General features: G+C 37.0%; 1 protein-coding gene across 7 annotated transcripts in view; it reads right to left on the reverse strand.

Moving 5' to 3' along the window:
* The window catches only part of MAGI2 (membrane associated guanylate kinase, WW and PDZ domain containing 2), a 1,472,905-nt gene that overhangs the window by 646,011 nt on the left and 802,457 nt on the right, over positions 1-24,437 (reverse strand). For all 7 annotated transcript variants that reach the window (XM_070369681.1, XM_070369676.1, XM_070369674.1 and 4 more), the window contains one exon: positions 9,638-9,757. In XM_070369681.1, the coding sequence (XP_070225782.1) occupies positions 9,638-9,757 (120 nt within the window). The remainder of the gene's footprint in view (positions 1-9,637; positions 9,758-24,437) is intronic.

Consider the following 24,437-nt stretch of genomic DNA (forward strand, 5'->3'; position numbering starts at 1 on the left):
TTAAAAATTCACATTTTAGAGTATTTAAGAATAAACTTTAATGAAAAAATTCCCACGTAGACAAGATATGTTGACTACTTGAACTTTATCTTATTTGCTTGTTATATACATACATATACAGCTCATAATAGACCTGAGAGAGCCGATAACTGTATAGAGAGGGACTCACTGCTTCAGCAAATTAAATTTTAACCTTATCTTATGAATAATTTTCCATAATTGCCTGAGTTTAAAGTCTTGGATAAGGAAGAACTTTTGTATGGAATGAATCTTACACAGCATGACTGTTTTCAAATATAGGGACAAAAGGGTATTTTTTGAGAAATGATGGTTTAGCTGGTAAAGAAGCCTTAGCCTGCAATGCAGGAGACACAAGAGATGTGGGTACTATCCCTGGGTGGGGAAGATCCCCTGGAGGAGAAAAACAGCAAATCAGCAACCCACTCCAATATTCTTGCCTGAAAAATCCCATGGACAGAGGGGCCTGGCAGGCTAAGGTCTAAAGGGTTGCAAAGAGTTGGCAGAACTGAGCAACTACACACTCCCACAGGCACTGCAGTCACAGTTTGACTAGTGTTTAGTCAAAGCACTCAATATATCTATTTTGCAGCATGATCAATGGAAGCCTCCAAGTTTCAGAATTGTTTCATACACAGTCTGAATGAGAATTATAGTTTATAAAAACAATTCATAAAACCATCTACATCTATTGTAACTTTGTTGGAGTTTGAGATCAATGTTCTGAAATAAAGTATATATTGCTGATGCTGCTAAGTCGCTTCAGTGGTGTCCAACTCTGTGCGACCCCATAGACAGCAGCCCATCACGCTCCACCATCCCTGGGATTCTCCAGGCAAGAACACTGGAGTGGGTTGCCATTTCCTTCTCCAATGCATGAAAGTAAAAAGTGAAAGTGAAGTCGCTCAGTCGTGTCCGACTCTTAGCGACCCCATGGACTGCAGCCCACCAGGCTCCTCCATCCATGGGATTTTCCAGGCAGGAGTACTGGAGTGGGGTGCCATTGCCTTCTCGGGAAATAAAGTATATAGTAATAAAAATTAGAGCATGCACAGCTTTCCTATTTTAATGATTTTCATTCCCCCTGAGAGAAATAACAAATCTATGGTTAATCAGATTGTAGACCCTACTATCTCTTACATTAGAAACATGGAAAATATAAGGAAATGACATCTCAGAAAGTTTTATTTTTCAGATTTATACACAAAATTCATACACAAAACTGGCTTTTGTAAAGTAGGATGACAGGTTATAGTTTTCAAATAATGTACGAAATAAGTGTTTGAAAAAAGCTTGACATGAAAGGGACATCAGGGCATCACAGAATAACTGGAATAAATAAAACTTCTCCTTTAGGAAGATGTTTATGTCTAATATAAGACTAATGACAAGAGCCACTGTTCATCACTATACTGATATTATTTTAGAGAAACATGAACTCTCATGTAGAAGACTGTTGTAATCACTTTGATCAAGAATTGATGTTGTGGAATGAGTAAATGTACTGTCTTTGGCATTTCCTGGTGACTCAGATGGTAAAGAAGCTGCCTTCAATGTAGGAGACCAGGGTTCTATCCCTGGGTCGGGAAGATCCCCTGGAGAAGGAAATGGCAACCCATTCCAGTATTCTTGCCTAGAGAATCCCATGGATAGTAGAGCATGGCAGGCTAGAGTCCATAGGGTTGCAAAGAGTCGGACATGTCTGAGCAACTAATATTTTCACTTAACACTGTTTTTGATAGTCACAGAATTGTAAGATACAGTAAATATCTTTCAATATGTATCAATGTACACATAAACATTACAAAATAGTTAATTTCAATATTGTTATCGATTTTGTGCCCACTCAGAAAAACAGCTCAAGGGGGTCTTGAAACTATTTACCCAATCGGCAAAGGCAAATAGATCCTGCTTGTTTAAGTAGTGGAAAGAAATACAAGTAAAAAATTTAAAGTCAGGCATTTTTTCCTTCCCACTATATGAATGTCATGATATTTGTTTCATATGAAATCTCAATTTGTTTCAGATAAAAATTAAGAGATGTGTACAGGAGTTAGAAAATCATTGTAATTAAACACGTAAGCTTGAGGGACTCTAATAAACCCTAAATATCACAGTTTTGGATAATATCATTGTGAGTTGTAGGAGAGTCAAAGAAGCAAGTCTTATGTCCATTATTACTGGCTTTATTTTAATAATGTACTCCAAATAAGGTTGGTCCTGATCCTTTCATCTACATTAAACAAAAACATATAGAACCAACTTGGAAACTGGTTAATATTGTAGTTTAGGTAATATTAACAGTAAACAGGTCATTTTATTTTCCTTGACTTCAGTTTGTAAGTTATAATTTAAACAATAATATTAAATTAGTTAATTAATTTATTGGTTTGTCCCATCTACTCCCTTTTGGGAAAAAAGAATACTTAGAAATAGGCATTTGCATTACACATTTTTGAAAAGGCTGGGCTTATAAAAGTCTCAAATCAAAAGAGAATTTTAAAACATTTTAATGCACGATAACACTCCCAGTCTTGGTACCTTACACAGGAGCAAAGCAGCATGCAAAAATCATATACTCTCTGTAAATAGCTTTGAACACAAATTGAATCACTTACAAAAAACCTCTGGCATTATAAGATCTCAAAGGGGTGTAAAACTTCACTAAATGTGTTTTTCCTTTACTGGTCAAATAAACATGTAGTGAACCTTATGTGCAAATGTTTAGTGTTCCTAAAAAGAACACCAAAATGCATGGCTTAGAATCTTCCACAATAGGAAAATTGTCAAGAGAAAGAAAAAGAAAAAAAAAATGTTACAATATGTTCAAAAGAAAAAAAAAGTTACAATATGTAATAACAGCTGGACCCTTTTAACCGCAAGCTCCAAGAATCTACTGTTGCTGTGGGGGTTATTATTTACATAGTAAAAATTTTCTCTTGTAACAGAATATAAGGGAAAGAGAAAAAAATGAATTTTCTCTCTCTTTGGTGTCCTGGAATGACAGCAATCATAGCATCAACTGAAGCATTGATCTGCCCTTCAGGAAATATTTACATTTCAGTGGATAGAACGTTGGGTTTATAGAAGAATGGCTTTTCTGAAGATTGTTTATATTACCCATAATGATTTTTCATTGGATTGAGCATCCCTCAGACACCAATGCTATCTTGACTGGAAACAGAGGATCAAATTTCAATAATACATGTACCTAGCTAATGCTAACAAGAGAAGGCAATGGCACCCCACTCCAGTACTCTTGCCTGGAAAATCTCATGGACAGAGGAGCCTGGTGGGCTGCAGTCCATGGGGTCGCAAAGAGTCAGACACGACTGAGCAACTTCACTTTCACTTTTCACTTTCATGCATTGGAGAAGGAAATGGCAACCCACTCCAGTGTTCCTGCCTGGAGAATCCCAGGGACGGGGGAGCCTGGTGGGCTGCCATTTATGGGGTTGCACAGTCGGACACGACTGAAGCGACCCAGCAGCAGCTAATGCTAAAAGAAGTAGATGTGACTTTAATTAGTGAAATTGAATGATTTTGTGTAAAATTTATTGTATCTCACTCATCATAGGAGAGAATGGCTTATTTTTCTATAAAATGATTCATCCTTAATACTTAAAATTTTATAGAGTGATATGTGATATATCAGGAAGAATAGCACTCATGTACAAATGCTGGAAAAAACTTGATTTTCAGAATCCTTGTAGTAAAACTGTTTAAGAAACTAGGTATGCTGTTTAAAGGAAGAGGAACCAGAGGTCATATTGCCAACATCTGCTGGATCACAGAGAAAGCAAGAGGATTCCAGAAAAACATCTATTTCTGCTGCATTGACTACTCTAAAGTTTTTGACTGTGTGGATCACAACAAACTGTGGAAAATTCTTAAAGAGATGGAAATACCAGACCACCTTACCTGCCTCCTGAGAAACCTGTATACAGATCAAAAAGCAAAAGGATGGTATGGGGAGGGAGGAGGGAGGAGGGTTCAGGATGGGGAACACATGTATACCTGTGGTGGATTTATTTTGATATATGGCAAAACCAATACATTATTGTTAAGTTAAAATAAATAAATAAAATGGAAAAAAAATAAAACAAAAGCAAGGATTAAAAAAAAAAAAGTTAGAACTGGACATTGAACAACAGACTGGTTCCAAATTGGGAAAGGAGTAGAGCAAGGCTGTATATTGTCACCATGCTTATTTAACTTCTATGCAGAGTGTATCATGTAAAATGCTGGGCTGGATGAAGCACAAGCTGGAATCAACATTGCCAGGGGAAATTGTTTTTCCAGTGGTCATGTATGGATGTGAGAGTTGGACTGTGAAGAAAGCTGAGCATCGAAGAATTGATGAGGAGAGAAGACTCTTGAGAGTCCCTTGGACTGCAAGGAGATCCAACCAGTCCATTCTAAGGGAGATCGGTTCTGGGTGTTCTTTGGAAGGAATGATGCTAAAGCTGAAACTCCAGTACTTTGGCCACCTCATGTGAAGAGTTGACTCATTGGAAAAGACTCTGATGCTGGGAGGGATCGGGGGCAGAAGGAGAAGGGGACAACAGAGGATGAGATGGCTGGATGGTATCACTGACTCGATGGATGTGAGTATGAGTGAACTCCAGGGGTTGGTGATGGACAGGGAGGCCTGGCATGCTGTAATTCATGGGGTTGCAAAGAGTTGGACACGACTGAGCCACTGAACTGAACTGAACCGAGGAGAAATATCAATAACCTCAGATATGCAGATGACACCACCCTAGTGGCAGAAACAGAAAAGGAACTAAAGAGCCTCTTGATGATGGTGAAAGAGAGTGAAAAAGCTGGCTTAAAACTTAACACTCAAAAAACTAAAGTCATGGCATCTGGTCCCATTACTTCACGGCAAGTAGATGGAGAGACAGTGGAATCAGTGACAGACTTTATTTTCTTGGGCTCTGAAATCACTGTGGATGGAGACTACAGTGATGAAATTGCATCAGGAGATGCTTGCTCCTTAGAAGAAAAGCTATGACAAACCTAGACAGCATATTAAAAAGCAGAGGCATCAATTTTCTGACAAAGGTCTGTATAATCAAAGCTATGGTTTTTCCAGTAGTCATGAACGGGTATGTGGATTATACCACAAAGAAGGCTGAATGCTGCAGAATTGATGCTTTTGAACTGTGGTGCTGGAGAAAACTCTTGAGAGTCCCTTGGACAATAAGGAGATCAAACCAGTTAATCCTGAAGGAAATGAACCCTGAATATTCACTGAAAGGACTGATGCTGAAGCCGTCACCTCATATGAAGAGCTGCCTCATAGGAAAAGTCCCTGATGCTAGGAAAGATTGAGGGTAGGAGAAGGGGGGGACAACAGAGGATGAGATGGTTGGATAACATCACTGACTCAATGGACATGAGTTTGGGCAGACTCTGGGAGATAATGAAGGACAGGGAAGCCTGGCATGTGGCAGTTCATGGTGTTGCAAATAGTCAGACACAACTGAGCAACTGAACAACAGCAAGTCCATATACCATGATTAGGAGAAACCACAGCGTTAAGGTGAAGGTGAGTGTCGTATTTTCACTATATTCTGTCAGATGTCCTAATAACTTGTGAGCTTGATTTGGTCCTCTTAAAAATGGAAGGAATCAAGCTTATGTCCATTTAAAGAAAAACTTTAAAACCAGTGGTTTCTTCAATAGGTAGAAAAACAGCTTTGCTTCATTTTAAAAGCAGAACAGCAAAATACAATATTAAACGTTAGAACTGCTGCTCTGGAACATGATCATGGATAATCTCACTTGATAAATTAAATAAAATTATTGTCTAGGTGCAGCTCAAGTGACATGGGTTTAGTTAATGATGACATTCAGAATGCAGGCTGAGGCAGTGTGAGTGTCCAGTGAAACCATGGATGCAGCATTCCAAACACTGGAAGTTAAGTCAGGCAGGATTCATGGATTTAGATACCTGGGTAATTCAGCACTTTGGACAGTTCTCAAGGGCCATTGTTTCCTTCTGTAAAGTACATAACCTTTCAACTACCAAATGTACTTATTTAATTCTACCTGTCAGTATCTCATTTATACCCGCAGATGACCTTAATCCCCAAAAAATTGCCTGCATTCATCCACAGAACTCTGTGATTTATGTTTCACATGAAGCCTATATCTTCAGTCCTGATACAAAGGTTCATGGTGTTATCTCCTGTTACTTGAGGTTAAGTCAGGCTGAAACTAGGCCTTGTCGTATTAATTTAATTTTCAACCTGACTGAATATGAAAAGATGAAGATGAGATCATCCAAGTCATGGAAGAGTCTTTACCAACACCTGATGGCCCATTAGAGTCAAGTCCTCTGGGCCATTTACAGGCAAGGCCATTTGGCAGCTGTTGTATAACAAACTGAAAGAAGTTGCTCATACTAGATGGGGGGTTGGTGATGCAGAAAAAACTTTAAGAATCTGCTAAAATGCTGTCTCGTGCTATGTGGTCTAACTGCAGATGATGGTATAAGTATATTAAAGCTTTCCTTGCAGCCTCTGATCTGGAGCAAGAACTTTGAGCCAATATCTAAGAGGCAGAACTAAAATCTAGTTTCTAATCAAAGAACAGATTCTAGAATTTGTCAAATTAGACTTACTGACAACAAGACAAAAGTACATACGTACATACATCAGTCTTAAGACTCCCATATAGTTAACAGGTCTGAGCTGAGAGGAACTCAATTTCTTTCTAAGTTCTATAGTGGATTCACAGATATCAGAAGTGAATTTTCTTGTCTGGCTGAGAGCTGTGAAGAGTAGGCATGAGAAGGCATGAGAATGGTCTAGCAAGAAGGAAGAAGAACAATGGCCCAAATAATATGGAAGGGAAAACATATAACAGGGAAACTGGCATTTTGTTAAATAAAACTTACAAGAAAGTGATACAAGAAAGCTTGATAAATATAAAAGCCCTGAGGCCTGTCTTTATCTAGTTGAGTAGAACATGATTGCTATGCAGTATACTCTGAAAGAACCAACAGTAGAAAAGGCATTCCCTAGGCTTCCATGATGGGTAACACATCAATAACACAAGTAACTCTGGTAGCTCTGAGTTTAGAGCTTGTGATTAATCCTGAAGGAATAGGAGTGATTTTTATTAGAATGCCAATTCTATTGATTTCTCAGCTGTAACTATAGGAAAAATCTGAAGATTTTGAGATCTGAGAATGCTCCATTCTTGTCCACCCAGATGGTTATCAGTCAGTTCAGTTCAGTCGCTCAGTCTTGTCCGACTCTTTGCGACCCCATGAATCGCAGCATGCCAGGCCTCCCTGTCCATCACCAACTCTTGGAGTTCACTCAGACTCACGTCCATCGAGTCAGTGATGCCAAAGTCTATGCCCCAACCAGTAACGCTGAAGAAGCTGAACGGTTCTATGAAGGCCTACAAAACCTTTTAGAACTAACACCCAAAAAAGATGTCCAGATGGTTATATGACCTAAGAAAAGAGATTTTTATTTATCCAAGTACATAATGTGTTTTTATAAATAATAGCCCTGATTCTCTGAAGTCATATGTGTAAATCAGCCTCATTATTCAAAAATCAGCTCTATGAACATGGGGGTGATTAACAATTTGGCAACAATTTAGCCAACTTTACTCTCAGTGCTAAAAAAATATCTGAAGAAGATTCAGGACAATCCACTGTAAATCATAACAAAACTTAGTTATGTTTGTATGGTTTCAGAATATTTCCCTCAAAATTTAGCTGAAACCTAAAATTTAAGCTAGGCTTTAATTCTAAAATATTGATATTAAACTCCATGGCATCTAGTTTATCATGAAAATACAGGAAGTTTAACATGAACATTTGATTTAATTTTTTACCTTCTATATAGTTAATATAATCCTTAACAAAAGAATAAGCCATATTTGTTAATCATACTACTCTTGGAATGATCTTGGTTGTTAAGGCATAGGTTCTCTGCTACATAAATACAGTAACTAAATACAAGGTGTTATTATTGGCAGACACAGAAACTAATGAATGATGGTGCAAAGTCCACAGGAAAATATACTACAAAATTCATTGTTAATTTACTCTGACTTCTTTGATATCATTATTTTCTATGATTTATACAGGCATTTTTCATGTATACTTTAAGGCATCTTATATGACCAGCATAGCTTTTTATTTAACTGCTATGTATAAAATAGATAAGCAACAAGAATATATTGCATAGCATAGGGAATTGTACCCATCACCTTATAATAACTCTCAATGGAGTATAATCTATAAGAATATTGAATCATGCTGTATATCTGACACTAATACTCTAAATCAACTATACTTCAATAAAAATAAATTATATAATATTTTCAATCAATCTTCACTATCATTCATTTTTGACAAGAAGAAACAACATTCAAATATAAAGTCGTTTTCTTTTCCTAGGTATTTTTGCTTATTTCCTATGAACGTGGCAATAAGTAGCTTAATGTCTGAGCTAAAAACTAGGCACATGTCTCAGCCTGAATTGCCATAGAAGTGTGAGGCAAAACAAGATTATAATACTTTTGACAACTTAAAAATACTGAGTTCTTAAATAACTATAGTCTACTGGACATTTACAAGTAAATGAAAGAGGAAAAAGGTGAACAAACTGTTACAAACCTAGGTGCTCACTGTAGACCTCTGATATTTGATGGGTTAAGCAGCAATGCATATGAGTTTTGTTTTTAGTATCACACACCATTAATTATAGTTCAGTAAGACTAGATTCATCTTTGGACTTCATAGTACATATAAGCAAAGTTTACATATACAATACTGTGGTATAAGAATAAAAGTATTATTTTCTACTGCTTTCTAGTTCCAGTAAAATCTCACTGCTCAGACACAGATCTGTAATTTCATTAGACATAAACTATTACATGCCTGTAGATGTTAATTAAACATACACAAGGAATCATGTTGTTATTTATTCGTATTTTTCAATGCTGTCATTATCCTTTTACAGGTAAGACTACTGAGGTTCACAGACACTACCCGGGTTACTTAATGTTCACAGTGGGTACGGAGTAAAGCCAGGTTTGGAACTGAAGCAGATCCTGGCTTAGGTTACAGCGCTTTTTCTACTAAAACGTACTTCCCACATTCAAGGTTTTAATTTCATTCATTCATGTTTGACACAGGCATGCAAGTAAACTTATGGTAGAGCTTTGGAGTTCATCCACAATTCATATTTTTTCCTACACCATCATTTTCTACGAGAGGCCAGTGAAGGCAAGTGAAGTGAAGTAACTGGAGAAAACTGCATAGAAGTAGTTACAGGACTGTGGTCCTTTGGATGCTACCTAAAGATGAAGATACTTTAGCTGAAGATCACAATTTACCCTCAGGATATTGGTAACACAAGGTTACAGTGGGAATATACATATATATTTCTATTGGCATCTCAAGAGAAGAATTTACCCAGATATATTTTAAATTTTCTTTACAAAATACTCTTCTAAAGTGACCTCATAAAAGCTCTCAAACCAAAACAATAGCAATTTAGTAATGTGGTGTTCTAATGCATTCAGTCGAAAGAGAAAAATGTGATGCAACAAGAAATAAATTCAGCAGTAGAGCTGTGCTTACCTTCATAAGTCCCACTTTCTAGGAGAGCACCGCTTTTCTCCAATTCCATAAAATCTTCAACAGTGATGAAAATATAGTCCACTCCAGGGACCTCACCCTCCTTATGTGGCCTTGTGGTGCCTGAATAAGGAAAAAATTAAAACAAAAGAAAGACTCTAAGTGATTTGTTGCTGAATTTTAGAAATACCACCATACTTTTGAATATTCAATAACACTTGTTTGTACATCCTGTGAGTTGGCAGTTTGCATTTGTCCTTCTGTTTGTTTGGAAACAGAAAATAGCAGAGGGTTAAGATTAAAGGAAACATACAAAGCATTTTTCTTCAAGTTTATAAAGGGCTCATCGCCATGGAATGTGGCTGCCTAGATTTTTCAGTGAAAAATGCAGACCATTGTGCCCTTTTAGAAGAGGTGGTTGGAATATTGGGCCAGGAGTCTGCTAGCTCAGGAATTTACATATCTCACTTCCATGAAAGGACCTCTATTGTTCTGTAGACTGCTTTGCTATGACATAAAATATAATGGAAAATAGAAATGTTAGCAAAATATCAATTTACTTTTATATTTTCATGATCTGCTCCTTTGAGGGGGGAAAGGTGTTGTCATTTGTTAAAAATTATTTTGTACCAAATAATGGTTGATTTCAAGGATCAGAAAATCTTTATTATTACTTAGAATTAAATAACTAAATACTAATTAGAATTGAGAAATGAGTATAATTAAATCAGTATTATATTAGTAAGTCATTTTTCTTCCTTCATTCTTGCCTTTAATTCTAATTAAATTGGGAGGTGATACCCTCCCAGGGGTCATTGCAAGGGTCCACCACTCTTGTTTCCTGTATATCGCCTATAGAGCAAATAGCCACAGGAACTCAATCCTATTGCTCAGTATAGCTCCGTTGGAGAAGTCAGGTTCCGAGATCTCTGTACAGCTTGTGAGGTAAGAACCAAAAGTGAGACATATCAAGGCTGTGGATTTGTTTCCTGGAACTCGTCCTTCCCTGAGAAAGCTTTAAGCATTTTTCTTCCTTTTTCAATGCTACCTACATAAGACATTTTGCATAGTCTGATTGGAATTCCCATAAGGCATACATGCAAATAGTATGCACAAGTACATAGAAGGGAAATATGTTAGGGGAAGCACACTGATTGAAACCGCCCACCCTGGCCAGGCACCATAGTAACCATTTGCATGAGTTGTTTTATGACTGGCGATCCTGATAAGGAATACGGAACTAATAAGCCACCACCAACCGGAAGAGTTCGGGAAGGGTCTAAAGGAGACACCGCGTGTCCGTCCACTTCCCAGAATCCCTCTTGCTAGCATCCATCTTGGCTGAGCAATGCGTGCACCACCAGGAAAGACTCTGAATTAGAGTGATTGGCGAAAGACCACCCGTAAACTAATCCCATCACTATAAAACCCGAGACTGCGAGCCACGCGGCAGAGCAGTTCTCCTGGGTTCCCTTACCCTACTGCTCTCCACCCGGGTGCCCTTTCCCAATAAAATCTCTTGCTTTGTCAGCACATGTGTCTCCTCCGACGATTCATTTCTGAGTGTTAGACAAGAGCCCAGTTTCGGGCTCTGGAAGGGGTCCTCCTTCCTGCAACAAATATGTAAACAAAGTACTAGTACTTGCAGGCTTACTGACGTGTAAGCTACCATCCACATTCTCTATATACCAGAAAAAGTATTAATATTTCAAACCCTTAAATTTATTTCACTTTCCAAAATCTTTACCAACTAGGCCATGTAATGGCCAATCAGTTCTTCCTTTAGTATATTAGGATCAAATCTGGATGACAAATGAGAGGCATGAACTAATGTCAGAATATACAATGTGTTGGAAAATTCATTTTGGGCAAAAAATGATTAATTTCCGCTGGCAATATTTTTTAAAGTTTGAAGGCATTATGTTCTAAAATTAAATTTTAAAACCTTCTTTGAGGGTTGCAAAACAATTTTTCCTCATAATCATGTTTAATGACTTCCCCCTGAATTTGTTATTTTAACTGTGCATTTTTTAATGTTTTATAATATTCACTACTGCTTTTATGTTATAAAATACAAACCTCCCACACCTAGTATGCATAATGTTGTCAAATCAATGTTTCTATGAGAACCTTAACTTTCAATATATTGACTTTTTATGTGCTTAACCCTTGTGAATTAAAAGCCCATTAACACGGTTTTTGGCAATCAATTTGTTTTTCTATTTATTTAGAACATACTCTAATCATTAAGAAAAATCACATAACAAAATTTCAATTTTCTTTCCTAATTTATCTGCATGTTTCAGAGGCTACACACTTTGACTAATTAAATACTTGCAGTGCAGTAACGTGCTGCTAGCACAATGTAAGCATTGCCCACAAGCTTGAGGGCAATTTCCAGGGCTGCTGACTTGACTAGCATGAGTTGCCTCACTGAATTCTAGTGAACATGTCTGGGGCTGTGCTTTTCTTGGAAGGACCATTAGTACTTCGGTTTACTGGTTGGTTTTCCGTCTACACCTTGCACATCAGGCCAGTGTGACAGAGTTCTTGCCTCAGGGATTCTGCCTGTGACTGCATCATTGTTACCTGTTGTTGCTGACCTGCCTAATGCTGGCTGCCTAATAGGACCGGGGGCCCGCCCACTTCACTGTTTTTGATGAAGTTCTACAGTGCAATCTTAAATGCTGCAATTCCCATCTTTGGCATCAATCTCCTACTCTTTACTCTCATTATGTTCTTCTAATTACAGCCTCCAGTCTCCTGATCTCTCTTAATTTTCCTGATGTTCCTCATATTTGACTTCACTTGCTTTTCTACCTACTAAGGGACTGGGGATCTGAAATGTCTTCTTTCCTTTAGTTCATCTTCAACATTTCACATGGCTTAATAAGCCTCTGAGTTCTCTATCAGCTATTTAATTCATAGACTACAGCTGCTGTAGAAAACCATGAGCTTTCATTGACAAAGAACCCTACAGATTCAGGCTTTTTAATGTTAGTTTTTTTTTTTTTCTTGACAAGTTTTTTGTTCATTCATTTTTATAATCTGAAGTATAGTTGATTAATGAAGTTGTGCCAATCTCTGCTGTACAGCAAAGTTGACTCAGTTTTACACATATATACATTCTTTCTTTAAAATATTCTTTTTCATTATATTTTATGTCAGGAGATTGGATATAGTTCCCTGTGGTATGCATAAGGACTTTGTTGTTTATCTGTTCTAAATGTAATAGTTTGCATCTACCAACACCAAATTCCCAGCTCTTCCCTCTCTGCTCCCCCTTCTAATGTTGGCTTGATTCTACTGATGGATGGAAATCCTTTTAATAAGGATCTCCTTCCCTCTCTGACACCACCCCACCATTTTCAAATACGCAAAGGCTTCGACTTTCAGCAGAAGACATTAGCTCATTCTCTTTCTGGTGATAAAGAGATATTCTGAAATAAAATTTCTTAAAGTTTCCTAATGTCTACCTCCTTCATCTGCATGATTTTCATCCTTGATTCTAATCATCTATCCATCTTATCATGACTAATCTCTTCTGTTTTCTCTCAAAGTCTAGTTTTTATGTTTTATCAGTTACACATTATATTTTAAAGACTCTATACTTCTACAAGATTTGTTGAAACTCTTCAAGCCAGGAGGGAATGGCAAGACATACTTAAAATGATGAAAGAAAATAACCTACAGCCCAGATTATTGTACCCAGCAAGGATCTCATTCAAGTATGAAGGAGAAATCAAAAGCTTTTCAGACGAGCAAAAGCTGAGAGAATTCTGCACCACCAAACCAGCTCTCCAACAAATACTAAAGGATATTCTCTAGACAGGAAACACAAAAACGGTGTATAAACTCGAACCCAAAACAATAAAGTAAATGGCAACGGGATCATACTTATCAGTAATTACCTTAAATGTAAATGGGTTGAATGCCCCAACCAAAAGACAAAGACTGGCTGAATGGATACAAAAACAAGACCCCTACATATGTTGTCTACAAGAGACCCACCTCAAAACAGGGGACACATACAGACTGAAAGTGAAGGGCTGGAAAAAGATTTTCCATGCAAATAGGGACCAAAAGAAAGCAGGAGTAGCAATACTCATATTAGATAAAATAGACTTTAAAACAAAGGCTGTGAAAAGAGACAAAGAAGGTCACTACATAATGATCAAAGGATCAATCCAAGAAGAAGATATAACAATTATAAATATATATGCACCCAACACGGGAGCACCACAGTACGTAAGACAAATGCTAACAAGTATGAAAGGAGAAATTAACAATAACACAATAATAGTGGGAGACTTTAATACCCCACTTACACCTATGGATAGATCAACTAAACAGAAAATTAACAAGGAAACACAAACTTTAAATGATACAATAGACCAGTTAGACCTAATTGATATCTATAGGACATTTCACCCCAAAACAACGAATTTCACCTTTTTCTCAAGTGCACATGGAAACTTCTCCAGGATAGATCACATCCTGGGCCATAAAGCTAGCCTTGGTAAATTCAAAAAAATAGAAATCATTCCAAGCATTTTTTCTGACCACAATGCAGTAAAATTAGATCTCAATTACAGGAGAAAAACTATTAAAAATTCCAACATATGGAGGCTGAACAACACACTGCTGAATAACCAACAAATCACAGAAGAAATCAAAAAAGAAATCAAAATTTGCATAGAAACGAATGAAAATGAAAACACAACAACCCAAAACCTGTGGGACACGGTAAAAGCAGTCCTAAGGGGAAAGTTCATAGCAATACAGGCACACCTCAAGAAACAAGAAAAAAGTCAAATAAATAACCTAACTCTACACCTAAAGCAACTAGAAAAGGAAGAAATGAAGAACCCCAGGGTTAGTAGAAGGAAAGAAATCTTAAAAATTAGAGCAGAAATAAATGCAAAAGAAACAAAAGAGACCATAGCAAAAATCAACAAAACCAAGCTTTTATTTTGTAATGAAGACTTTTATCACCCCTCTCCAACACACTTTTCATTTTATCCACTTTTAACTCTTTAGCCGATTTCTGTTTTACCTCAACATCTTTGAATAATTAACTTATGGTTCTTGTTTTTATTTTAGTCACTATTGTGAAAGTGTCAGTTGCTCAGTCGTGTCCAACTCTTTGCGACCCCATGGACTATAGCCAGGCTCCCCTGTACATGGGATTCCCCAGGAAAGAATATTGGAGTAGGTTCCCATTCCCTTCTCCAGGGGATCTTTCTGACCGAGGGATCGAATCCAGGTCTCCCACATTGCAGACATTCTTTACCATATGACTCACAGGAAACTACTGATTTCTTGGTAAAGCAAATGAAGATTTTGGCTCTTTTTGCCCATATTTCTTATATCACTTCCTCACATCACTTCCTCCTTTTTTCCTCCTCCCATTCTCCCATTAGAACAAACTTGCATTAGATTACTATTTAACATTTACTATAATAATACTATGTAAATCTATTTCCAGCAGAACTATGTACTGCACTGATTAATTTTCCTTCCTTATATATTTTTACTCTAGATTGAATATTTAAATTTCTACATTTCCACATATTGATCAATATTTCAATTAATTAATTCTCTTTTCCTTGGATACACAAATCTCTCAGAATATACAAGAATATTTAATATTTTGTCAAGTTTAACCAATTGAAGACATTTCTCCTAGAGACTTTTGACCTGTTTCAATGTGGACTATGCTCATCTACTACACAGCAGTCATCCTGGGAGCACCGTTTGCCACCATCCTGGGGATTCACTTTGCCTCTTCCCTCTGTTTTACTCCCTTTTTCCCAGATCCTGTATCTCTTTTTGTAGTCCATTCCCTCATTTTGGCAGAGCAGAAAGTCAGAAATCTTTCATCAAAAGTTATATGGGAGCTACATTTTTTGAGACTTTGCATGTCTGAAAATGTCTTTATGCAACCCTCATGAGAGGCAAATTTGACTCAGTATTTCAGGAAAATAGCATAATGAAAGCATATTTCCATCTTGCTCCTCTTCTTAATGTCACCACCATTTTTCCAGTCATGCATGCCCTGAAACTTTCCATAAGTGTCACATTTCAGGTCTCTTTCACTCTTACTATATCTCCAAATAGTTGGCAAATTCCATGCCCTATAACTCCACAGTGTCATCCTTCTATCCTGTACTATCTCTGCTTCAAAGACCTCCCTCCTGGACCAAACAACGTCCGTGTCACTGGTGTGCTTGTCTCTCCCTTTGAGTTTGTCACTGAACTACCTGATTAGCCATAGTAGAGGACGAAGTTAATCACAGCCTCTTCAAAGAGTTTACCTACCCAATCTGTAGTCAAGAAATTTGACTGAAAAAAGTAAAGAAAGGAAAATACTACAATTTAAAAACAGTCAGAAAAAGCTCAGATTCTATCACTGACAATAAAGGCAGCTCTCATGGTATGTCAGGTTACAGAGTCTCTTTAGAGGGATTTGCCTTGATGGAACATGTGAGAGGACATAATACAGGAATTTTCCACATCAGAAATATCTTCATTTATCCTTTCATTTTAGCCCAAAATTTCCATGATTAGAATTACTCTTTGGCCTAGACAAGATAGAAACTAACTTTAAAGCATATGCTATAGTAGATGGGAATGTGAGCCATGGAGTCAAACTGCCTGAGCTTGTTGATGCTCTACCATGTGCTATCAGTAATATCTTGAGGAAGGTTTTTCATCTCTATAAACTCTAGGAATAATAGTAGGAATAATACCAGTAGCATCTTTAAGTAGTTAGTTTGGAGAACAAATGAAATAATCCATATAAAGTACTTAATGTCTGGAAAATTCCAGGCACTCAGAAAAAATTATGTTAAGTACTCTTGTCTGAAAGAACAGAGATGACATCAAGGATAATTGCTTTTCCCCATGAATTCTTGCCACAAATTATTAACTGAGCACTTATGTGCCAAACACTATTCAGGATACCTGGCATATATCTTTGAGGAACACAGAATAGAAAAGGAACTTACATTCTAACAAGAAGAGACAGAGAATAAATACATAAAACATTTTTTTCTAAGTTATATAATATTCTATAAAAGGGTTAAATGACCATAAACCAAGGCATTGGCATCTATGGACTATTTAATGAGTAAATTACTGAGATTTTTAACCATTTTTTTAGACAATACAGAGCAAAACTTTGACTAGAAAGACTGTAAAGGAGCTGAAAGGAAGCAGAGACTTGCAATATGTGGGCTGCAAGCCCCAGAGGGGTGAATTGAGTTTGGCTAGGGACCTGTGGGGAAGAAGGCAATGGCAACCCAATCCAGTACTCTTGACTGGAAAATCCCAGGGACAGGGGAGCCTGGTGGGCTGCAGTCCATGCGGTCGCTAAGAGTCGGACACAACTGAGTGAATTCACTTTCATTTTTCACTTTCATGCATTGGAGAAGGAAATGGCAACCCACTCCAGCGTTCTTGCCTGGAGAATCCCAGGGACAGGGGAGCCTCGTGGGCTGCCATCTATGGGGTCGCACAGAATCGGACACAACTGAAGTGACTTAGCAGCAGCAGCAGGGACCTGTGGGAGTCAGCAGAAGATCCACAAAGAACCTGACTATATTTTAAAAGGAATCACTAAAGTCTTAGAGAGAAACTTCACTTAGTGCATGTACTTGGTCTAGTTTATACACTGGTGTCCAATAGGTATTTTTGAAATTTCAAGGCTATTTTCATAAGGTTGATAAGTATAACAGAGCATACTGGACTCTGATGACTGGTATATGTACACACACGTAGACACACACACACACACACACACATTACCCTTCATTTTTTTTTTTAATTTTGTTTTATTTTTAAACTTTACATAATTGTATTAGTTTTGCCAAATATCAAAATGAATCCATCACAGATATACATGTGTTCCCCATCCTGAACCCTCCTCCCTCCTCCCTCCCCACACCATCCCTCTGGGTCGTCCCCGTGCACTAGCCCCAAGCATCCAGTATCGTGCATTGAACCTGGACTGGCATCTCGTTTCATACATGATATTTTACATGTTTCAATGCCATTCTCCCAAATCTTCCCACCCTCTCCCTCTCCCACAGAGTCCATAAGATTGTTCCAAACATCAGTGTCTCTTTTGCTGTCTCGTACACAGGGTTATTGTTATCATCTTTCTAAATTCCACATATATGCGTTAGTATACTGTATTGGTGTTTTTCTTTCTGGCTTACTTCACTCTGTATAATAGGCTCCAGTTTCATCTACCTCATTAGAACTGATTCAAATGAATTCTTTTTAATGGCTGAGTAATACTCCATTGTGTATATGTACCACTGCTTTCTTATCCATTCATCTGCTGATGGACATCTAGGTTGCTTCCATGTCCTGGCTATTATAGACAGTGCTGCGATGAACATTGGGGTACACGTGTCTCTTTCCCTTCTGGTTTCCTCAGTGTGTATGCCCAGCAGTGGGATTGCTGGATCATAAGGCAGTTCTATTTCCAGTTTTTTAAGGAATCTCCACACTGTTCTCCATAGTGGCTGTACTAGTTTGCATTCCCACCAACAGTGTAAGAGGGTTCCCTTTTCTCCACACCCTCTCCAACATTTATTATTTGTAGACTTTTGGATTGCAGCCATTCTGACTGGTGTGAAATGGTACCTCATAGTGGTCTTGATTTGCATTTCTCTGATAATGAGTGATGTTGAGCATCTTTTCATGTGTTTGTTAGCCATCTGTATATCTTCTTTGGAGAAATGTCTATTTAGTTCTTTGGCCCATTTTTTGATTGGGTCATTTATTTTTCTGGAGTTGAGCTGCAGGAGTTGCTTGTATATTTTTGAGATTAGTTGTTTGTCAATTGCTTCATTTGCTATTATTTTCTCCCATTCTGAAGGCTGTCTTTTCACCTTGCTGATAGTTTCCTTTGATGTGCAGAAGCTTTTAAGGTTAATTAGGTCCCATTTGTTTATTTTTGCTTTTATTTCCACTATTCTGGGAGGTGGGTCATAGAGGATCCTGCTGTGATGTATGTCAGAGAGTGTTTTGCCTATGTTCTCCTCAAGGAGTTTTATAGTTTCTGGTCTTATGTTTAGATCTTTAATCCATTTTGAGTTTATTTTTGTGTATGGTGTTAGAAAGTGTTCTAGTTTCATTCTTTTACAAGTGGTTGACCAGTTTTCCCAGCACCACTTGTTAAAGAGATTGTCTTTAATCCATTGTATATTCTTGCCTCCTTTGTCAAAGATAAGGTGTCCATATGTGCATGGATTTATCTCTGGGCTTTCTATTTTGTTCCATTGATCTATATTTCTGTCTTTGTGCCAGTACCATACTGTCTTGATAACTGTGGCTTTGTAGTAGAGCCTGAAGTCAGGTAGGTTGATTCCTCCAGTTCCATTCTTCTTTCTCAAGATCGCTTTGGCTATTCGAGGTTTTTGTATTTCCATACAAATTGTGAAATTATTTGTTCTAGCTCTGTGAAGAACACTGTTGGTAGCTTGATAGGGATTGCATTGAATCTATAAATTGCTTTGGGTAGTATACTCATTTTCACTATATTGATTCTTCCAACCCATGAACATGGTATATTTCTCCATCTATTAGTGTCCTCTTTGATTTCTTTCACCAGTGTTTTATAGTTTTCTATATATATAGGTCTTTAGTTTCTTTAGGTAGATATATTCCTAAGTATTTTATTCTTTCCGTTGCAATGGTGAATGGAATTGTTTCCTTAATTTCTCTTTCTGTTTTCTCATTATTAGTGTATAGGAATGCAAGGGATTTCTGTGTGTTGATTTTATATCCTGCAACTTTACTATAGTCATTGATTACTTCTAGTAATTTTCTGGTGGAGTCTTTAGGGTTTTCTATGTAGAGGATCATGTCATCTGCAAATAGTGAGAGTTTTCCTTCTTCTTTTCCAATTTGGATTCCTTTTATTTCTTTTTCTGCTCTGATTGCTGTGGCCACAACTTCCAAAACTATGTTGAATAGTAATGGTGAAAGTGGGCACCCTTGTCTTGTTCCTGACTTTAGAGGAAATGCTTTCAGTTTTTCACCATTGAGGATAATGTTTGCTGTGGGTTTGTCATATATCTTTTATTATGTTGAGGTATGTTCCTTCTATTCCTGCTTTCTGGAGAGTTTTTATCAGACCCATCACAAGCACGGAAATTGAAACTATAATCAAAAATCTTCCAGCAAACAAAAGCTCGGGTCCAGATGGCTTCACAGCTGAATTCTACCAAAAATTTAGAGAAGAGCTAACACCTAGCCTGCTCAAACTTTTCCAGAAAATTGCAGAGGAAGGTAAACTTCCAAACTCATTCCATGAGGCCACCATCGCCCTAATACCAAAACCTGACAAAGATCCCACAAAAAAAGAAAACTACAGGCCAATATCACTGATGAACATAGATGCAAAAATCCTTAACAAAATTCTAGCTATCAGAATCCAACAACACATTAAGAAGATCATACACCATGACCAAGTGGGCTTTATCCCAGGGATGCAAGGATTCTTCAATATCCGCAAATCAATCAATGTAATACACATTAACAAATTGAAAAATTAAAACCATATGATTATCTCAATAGATGCAGAGAAAGCCTTTGACAAAATACCCTTCATTTTTAAAGGCAGAAAGTAGAAGGATGGTGTGGCAAAAAAATTCTTAGAATTGATATTCAGGATATCAGCTTTCTATTTGAATATTTTAGATATGTGGTTCTGGGTTAAAATATCATTTAGTTGATCATCAGTGTTCTTATTATACAGTGAGGCAAATATTGGGTGTAAAAGGGTATTATAAAAATAAAAATATGAGCACTATGGCAACACAATTGCATTCCTCTTTAGTAATATTAATACACTAAGAAAATACAATTCTAACAAACTTGATTGATGGCATCTTATTTTAGAATTTTTATAATGGAAACTTCAAATGAATTAATTTCATTAATGCTAAAATTTCTTAAGAAAAAGTTCTTATGCCTAAGGACTCAGGTTGCCCCCTTCTGTTGTCTGGGTGTACAATAAGTCAGTTCCTTTGATTACATGCTAAAATGTGGGATATAATGATTTAGTCACTATTTATGAGGATCCTCTGCCTTTTGTTAGACAGACACTTAAGGCCAATAAAGCCTATTGATTAGATTGCAAGAAGTTTTCTATCCTTTGCTTAATCACTTGAAAAGTGTGAAAGTGCTCATAAAACTTGATTAGTGGATCATTTACTTTTACCCTCAGGCACAGGACCTTCAATAAGAATACTCACAAAAGAAGATTTTAGATCTATGTGTCTGGGGGAAAAAAAGGTATTAGTTGAGGTTAAATCAGTTGGTGCCAGAAGAAGAAAGCAATTGGCTGAAGAAAGAGAAAGCAATTGGTGATCTATGAACATCTTTCAGAAAGAAACACAATTCTAAAAATAAAGCAAATAATGTGAAATGTAATGAAAGGTTATACAAAGGTAATTTATAGTTAAAGGTAATTCATACCTAGAATGGAGAAATAGTTTAAGTTGAATTTCCTGCAGATACTTACCTTATTTTTATGCTGAAATAATTATAGCCACTTCCCTATCTTAGAAGATTATGAATAGAAAGATGATAGTGAAGCAACACTCAGCAGTAACAACAAGTAATCATGCAACATTAGGAACAGGGTGGAAGCTAGGGAGAATGAACAAGGAAATAGATGATTCATCACATAGCTAAAGTTGAAGCTCACCTTCTTTTATTGCTCTTCTATATTTGGTTAGTACTTCCCTAAGTGGTATTTAGAAATGTCCAAAATAAATTTTATTATCCAAATTATAGTTTAAATATTCATTCTTTATTATGTCTTCCTAACCACTCTTCCAAAGGAAAAAAAAATTAAAAGGAATGGAAATGGAGGAAATGTACTAAATTATGTCTTTGCTTTATCACCTATTACTTTATTTCTTTAAAAAACAACTTACTGAATAATTGCTAAATTAAGTAGTGCATGGATCACATTTCCTTCAGGAGTTAATGAAAGGATATAGTACTTGTGCTCAAAAGACATGTTCTGAAAAGGATGGATTTGCTCCCAAATGGATAGCTTATTATTGATACACAGTGCAAGCAGATGAAAGCCACGTGCATTTTGTTACCATGGCAACTGGGGGGGTGCCAATGGATTTATTTTTTTAATTCTACTATTTAAATGAAGGAATGTTGCACCTTTGGCCTCAGTAAGAAAAGGGCATGATGTTGGTGGTAAATGTAACTCTAAGGCACATTTCCCTTTAGCTTTAGAATATTTCCTAATTTTAGTAAATTGTTTAAGAAAGTCACTGGCTTACCAGAAAGTATTACTATCTTGATGATGGTCAGTCCAGTCATCTAACAAGATCTATTTTGATGAGCTGAAAGTTCCACAGTGCCCATTGCATTGCACACAGATGCGTGACTGTGTGAGAATCTGAAAAAGTGAATTCTTTTCTTGTGCATGTTTATGAATATATTTTCTCTTTTTCCCTGGTGTCTCTTTAACTGCAAACTGGAGAAAATAAATCTTGACAGCTAGGGTAACTTCCTGTGGATTCAACCTTTAAGTAATTTACTTTTAGATTCCTGAAGACACTTCTTTACTGTATCAGTTACTTACTAGCAAGTGTGAACACTCTCATGGATTTTTCTGTGTACTTCCAATAAAAACATTCAGGAGATTCACTGACTGATAGCACTTACCAATTTTTACATTATCAGCCTAGGTCTTGGATTCTTTACATTCATTTTCAATTATATAAAATCCAGAAGTGTGATTTTATACAGACATAGAGCTAAAGCAAGCAAATTAAATGATATAGTTTACTTGATTGGGCCATTGATTCCTATGTGATAGATTATAAAGAAATGTGAGATTTATAGATTTCACATCAACTAATACAGTGGATTGGGTTAAGGTCAGAAAGGAAAACATACCATCCAATTAATCACATATTTTATAAGATTTATTGCCTCTTCAATAAAACACTATGAATGTTCTATATAATATCAAAGTTGTGACAGCTCCATGCACAAAATACCAGTAGTAACTATGACTTATTTTCTTAACTGTATATTGCTCTAAACCTTGGGAATTATTTTAAAACTGTCTTATCCTCAGAAATAGGATACTATCTATTATTATTGAAAACTGCATTGACATATACTACTAGTAATGCTACATATCTTTCAGACACAGAGACATTTTTGAAGAAGAAAGCTCTCCTTGAATATCTCTGGATATAAAGGTTTAGACTAATGTCCCATGTGGAACCAATTACTGTTTTACATTTTAACAGTTTGCACTGAGGCAGCTTCACACCCAAATGGATGGTTTCTAACATGCAGGATGCATCAGAATGACAAGGAGGCTTGTTAAACACAGATTGTTGGGTGTCACATCTGCAGTTTGTGATACAGTGAGTCTTGGGTTGGGCCTGAGAATTAGTATTTCTAAAAAGTTCCCAGGTGATGGTGATGCTTCTAGTCCAGGGACAGTAAATTGAGAACCACTGCTCTAACCTCACTCATATCTCAGGAAACCCAAACTAAAAGCTGTGTTAAGTTTCATTGTTAATTTAGCCACAACAGCTCAAAAAGCAAGTGGTTCATAATTTGTCATCAGTCTTAGAGTAATCTTCTGCCTGCAATGTGGGAGACCTAGGTTCGATCCCTGGGTTGGGAAGATCCCCTGAGAAGGAAATGGCAACCCACTCCAGTATCCTTGCCTGGAGAATCCCAAGGACAGAGCAGCCTGATAGGCTACAGTCCACAGGGTCACAAAGAGTCAGACACGACTGAGCGACTTCACTTACTTTAGAGTAATCTATAGCTGCATACTGGACTCAGAGAAAACAATTCATTTGTCATTTGTGGTGTACAGGTGAATGGAGTTGCAAGAAGTACACTGGAAAATCAAAGTACTCTCTTATGCTATTGCATATCGCTTTTTCACAGTTCTCTTAGGAGTTAATCAAATTTGGGGGGAAAAATCAACACACCTCCATTTATGCTTTCTTATAAATAACTTTCATTACTACTTGAAATAATTAAACTATCTTGGTCCTACATGTACAACAATATGGCTTAAATTCTGAAAAACATAGGAGGCTTGTATATGGCTCACCAGGAGTGAATAAGGCAAGAAAAACAAGTATCTAATGCAGAAAATCTCCTGTATTATGAAAAAAACTATGGTGAATGAAATAAGAAGACATAAATGAAAAATGTGTGAATCTCCAACAACCAAGAAAATGTAACATCTGATGTTATCTGTGCCAAGGTATTGGATGCACTAAATGATAAATTATAGCTTGTCTACAACTATTCTAAACAGACTAAATCAGGGGATGGGCAGCTACATTGTGGAATTAGTATCCATAAGGCTCTCTATTGGAACAAATTATTTAGAAGACGTATTCATGGCACAGTGGTAAAGAATCTACTTGCCAGTGCAGAAGATACAGGAGATACAGGTTCAATCCCTGGGTCAAGAAGATCCCCTGGAGTAGGAAATGGCAACCCACTCCAGTATTATAACCTGGAAAATTTCATGAACAGAGGAGCTCGGCAGACGGGCTACACATGGCCTCGCAAATAATTGGACACGACTGAGCACACACACATGTATGCATGTACATGACCCACCAAGTCTTTCATCACTTCTATGACTCTATTTATAGAATTATGTCCCTGCTCTAAACACCAGAGAAGATGTGAGTCAGAGATAAAAAAATGTCATCCAAAAGTCAAAGTTTATTATATTGATCTTTATCAGTTGAACTCAAAGCCC

This window comes from Bos mutus, chromosome 4, assembly GCF_027580195.1.
Source record: "Bos mutus isolate GX-2022 chromosome 4, NWIPB_WYAK_1.1, whole genome shotgun sequence".
NCBI classification, from domain to species: Eukaryota; Metazoa; Chordata; class Mammalia; order Artiodactyla; family Bovidae; genus Bos; species Bos mutus.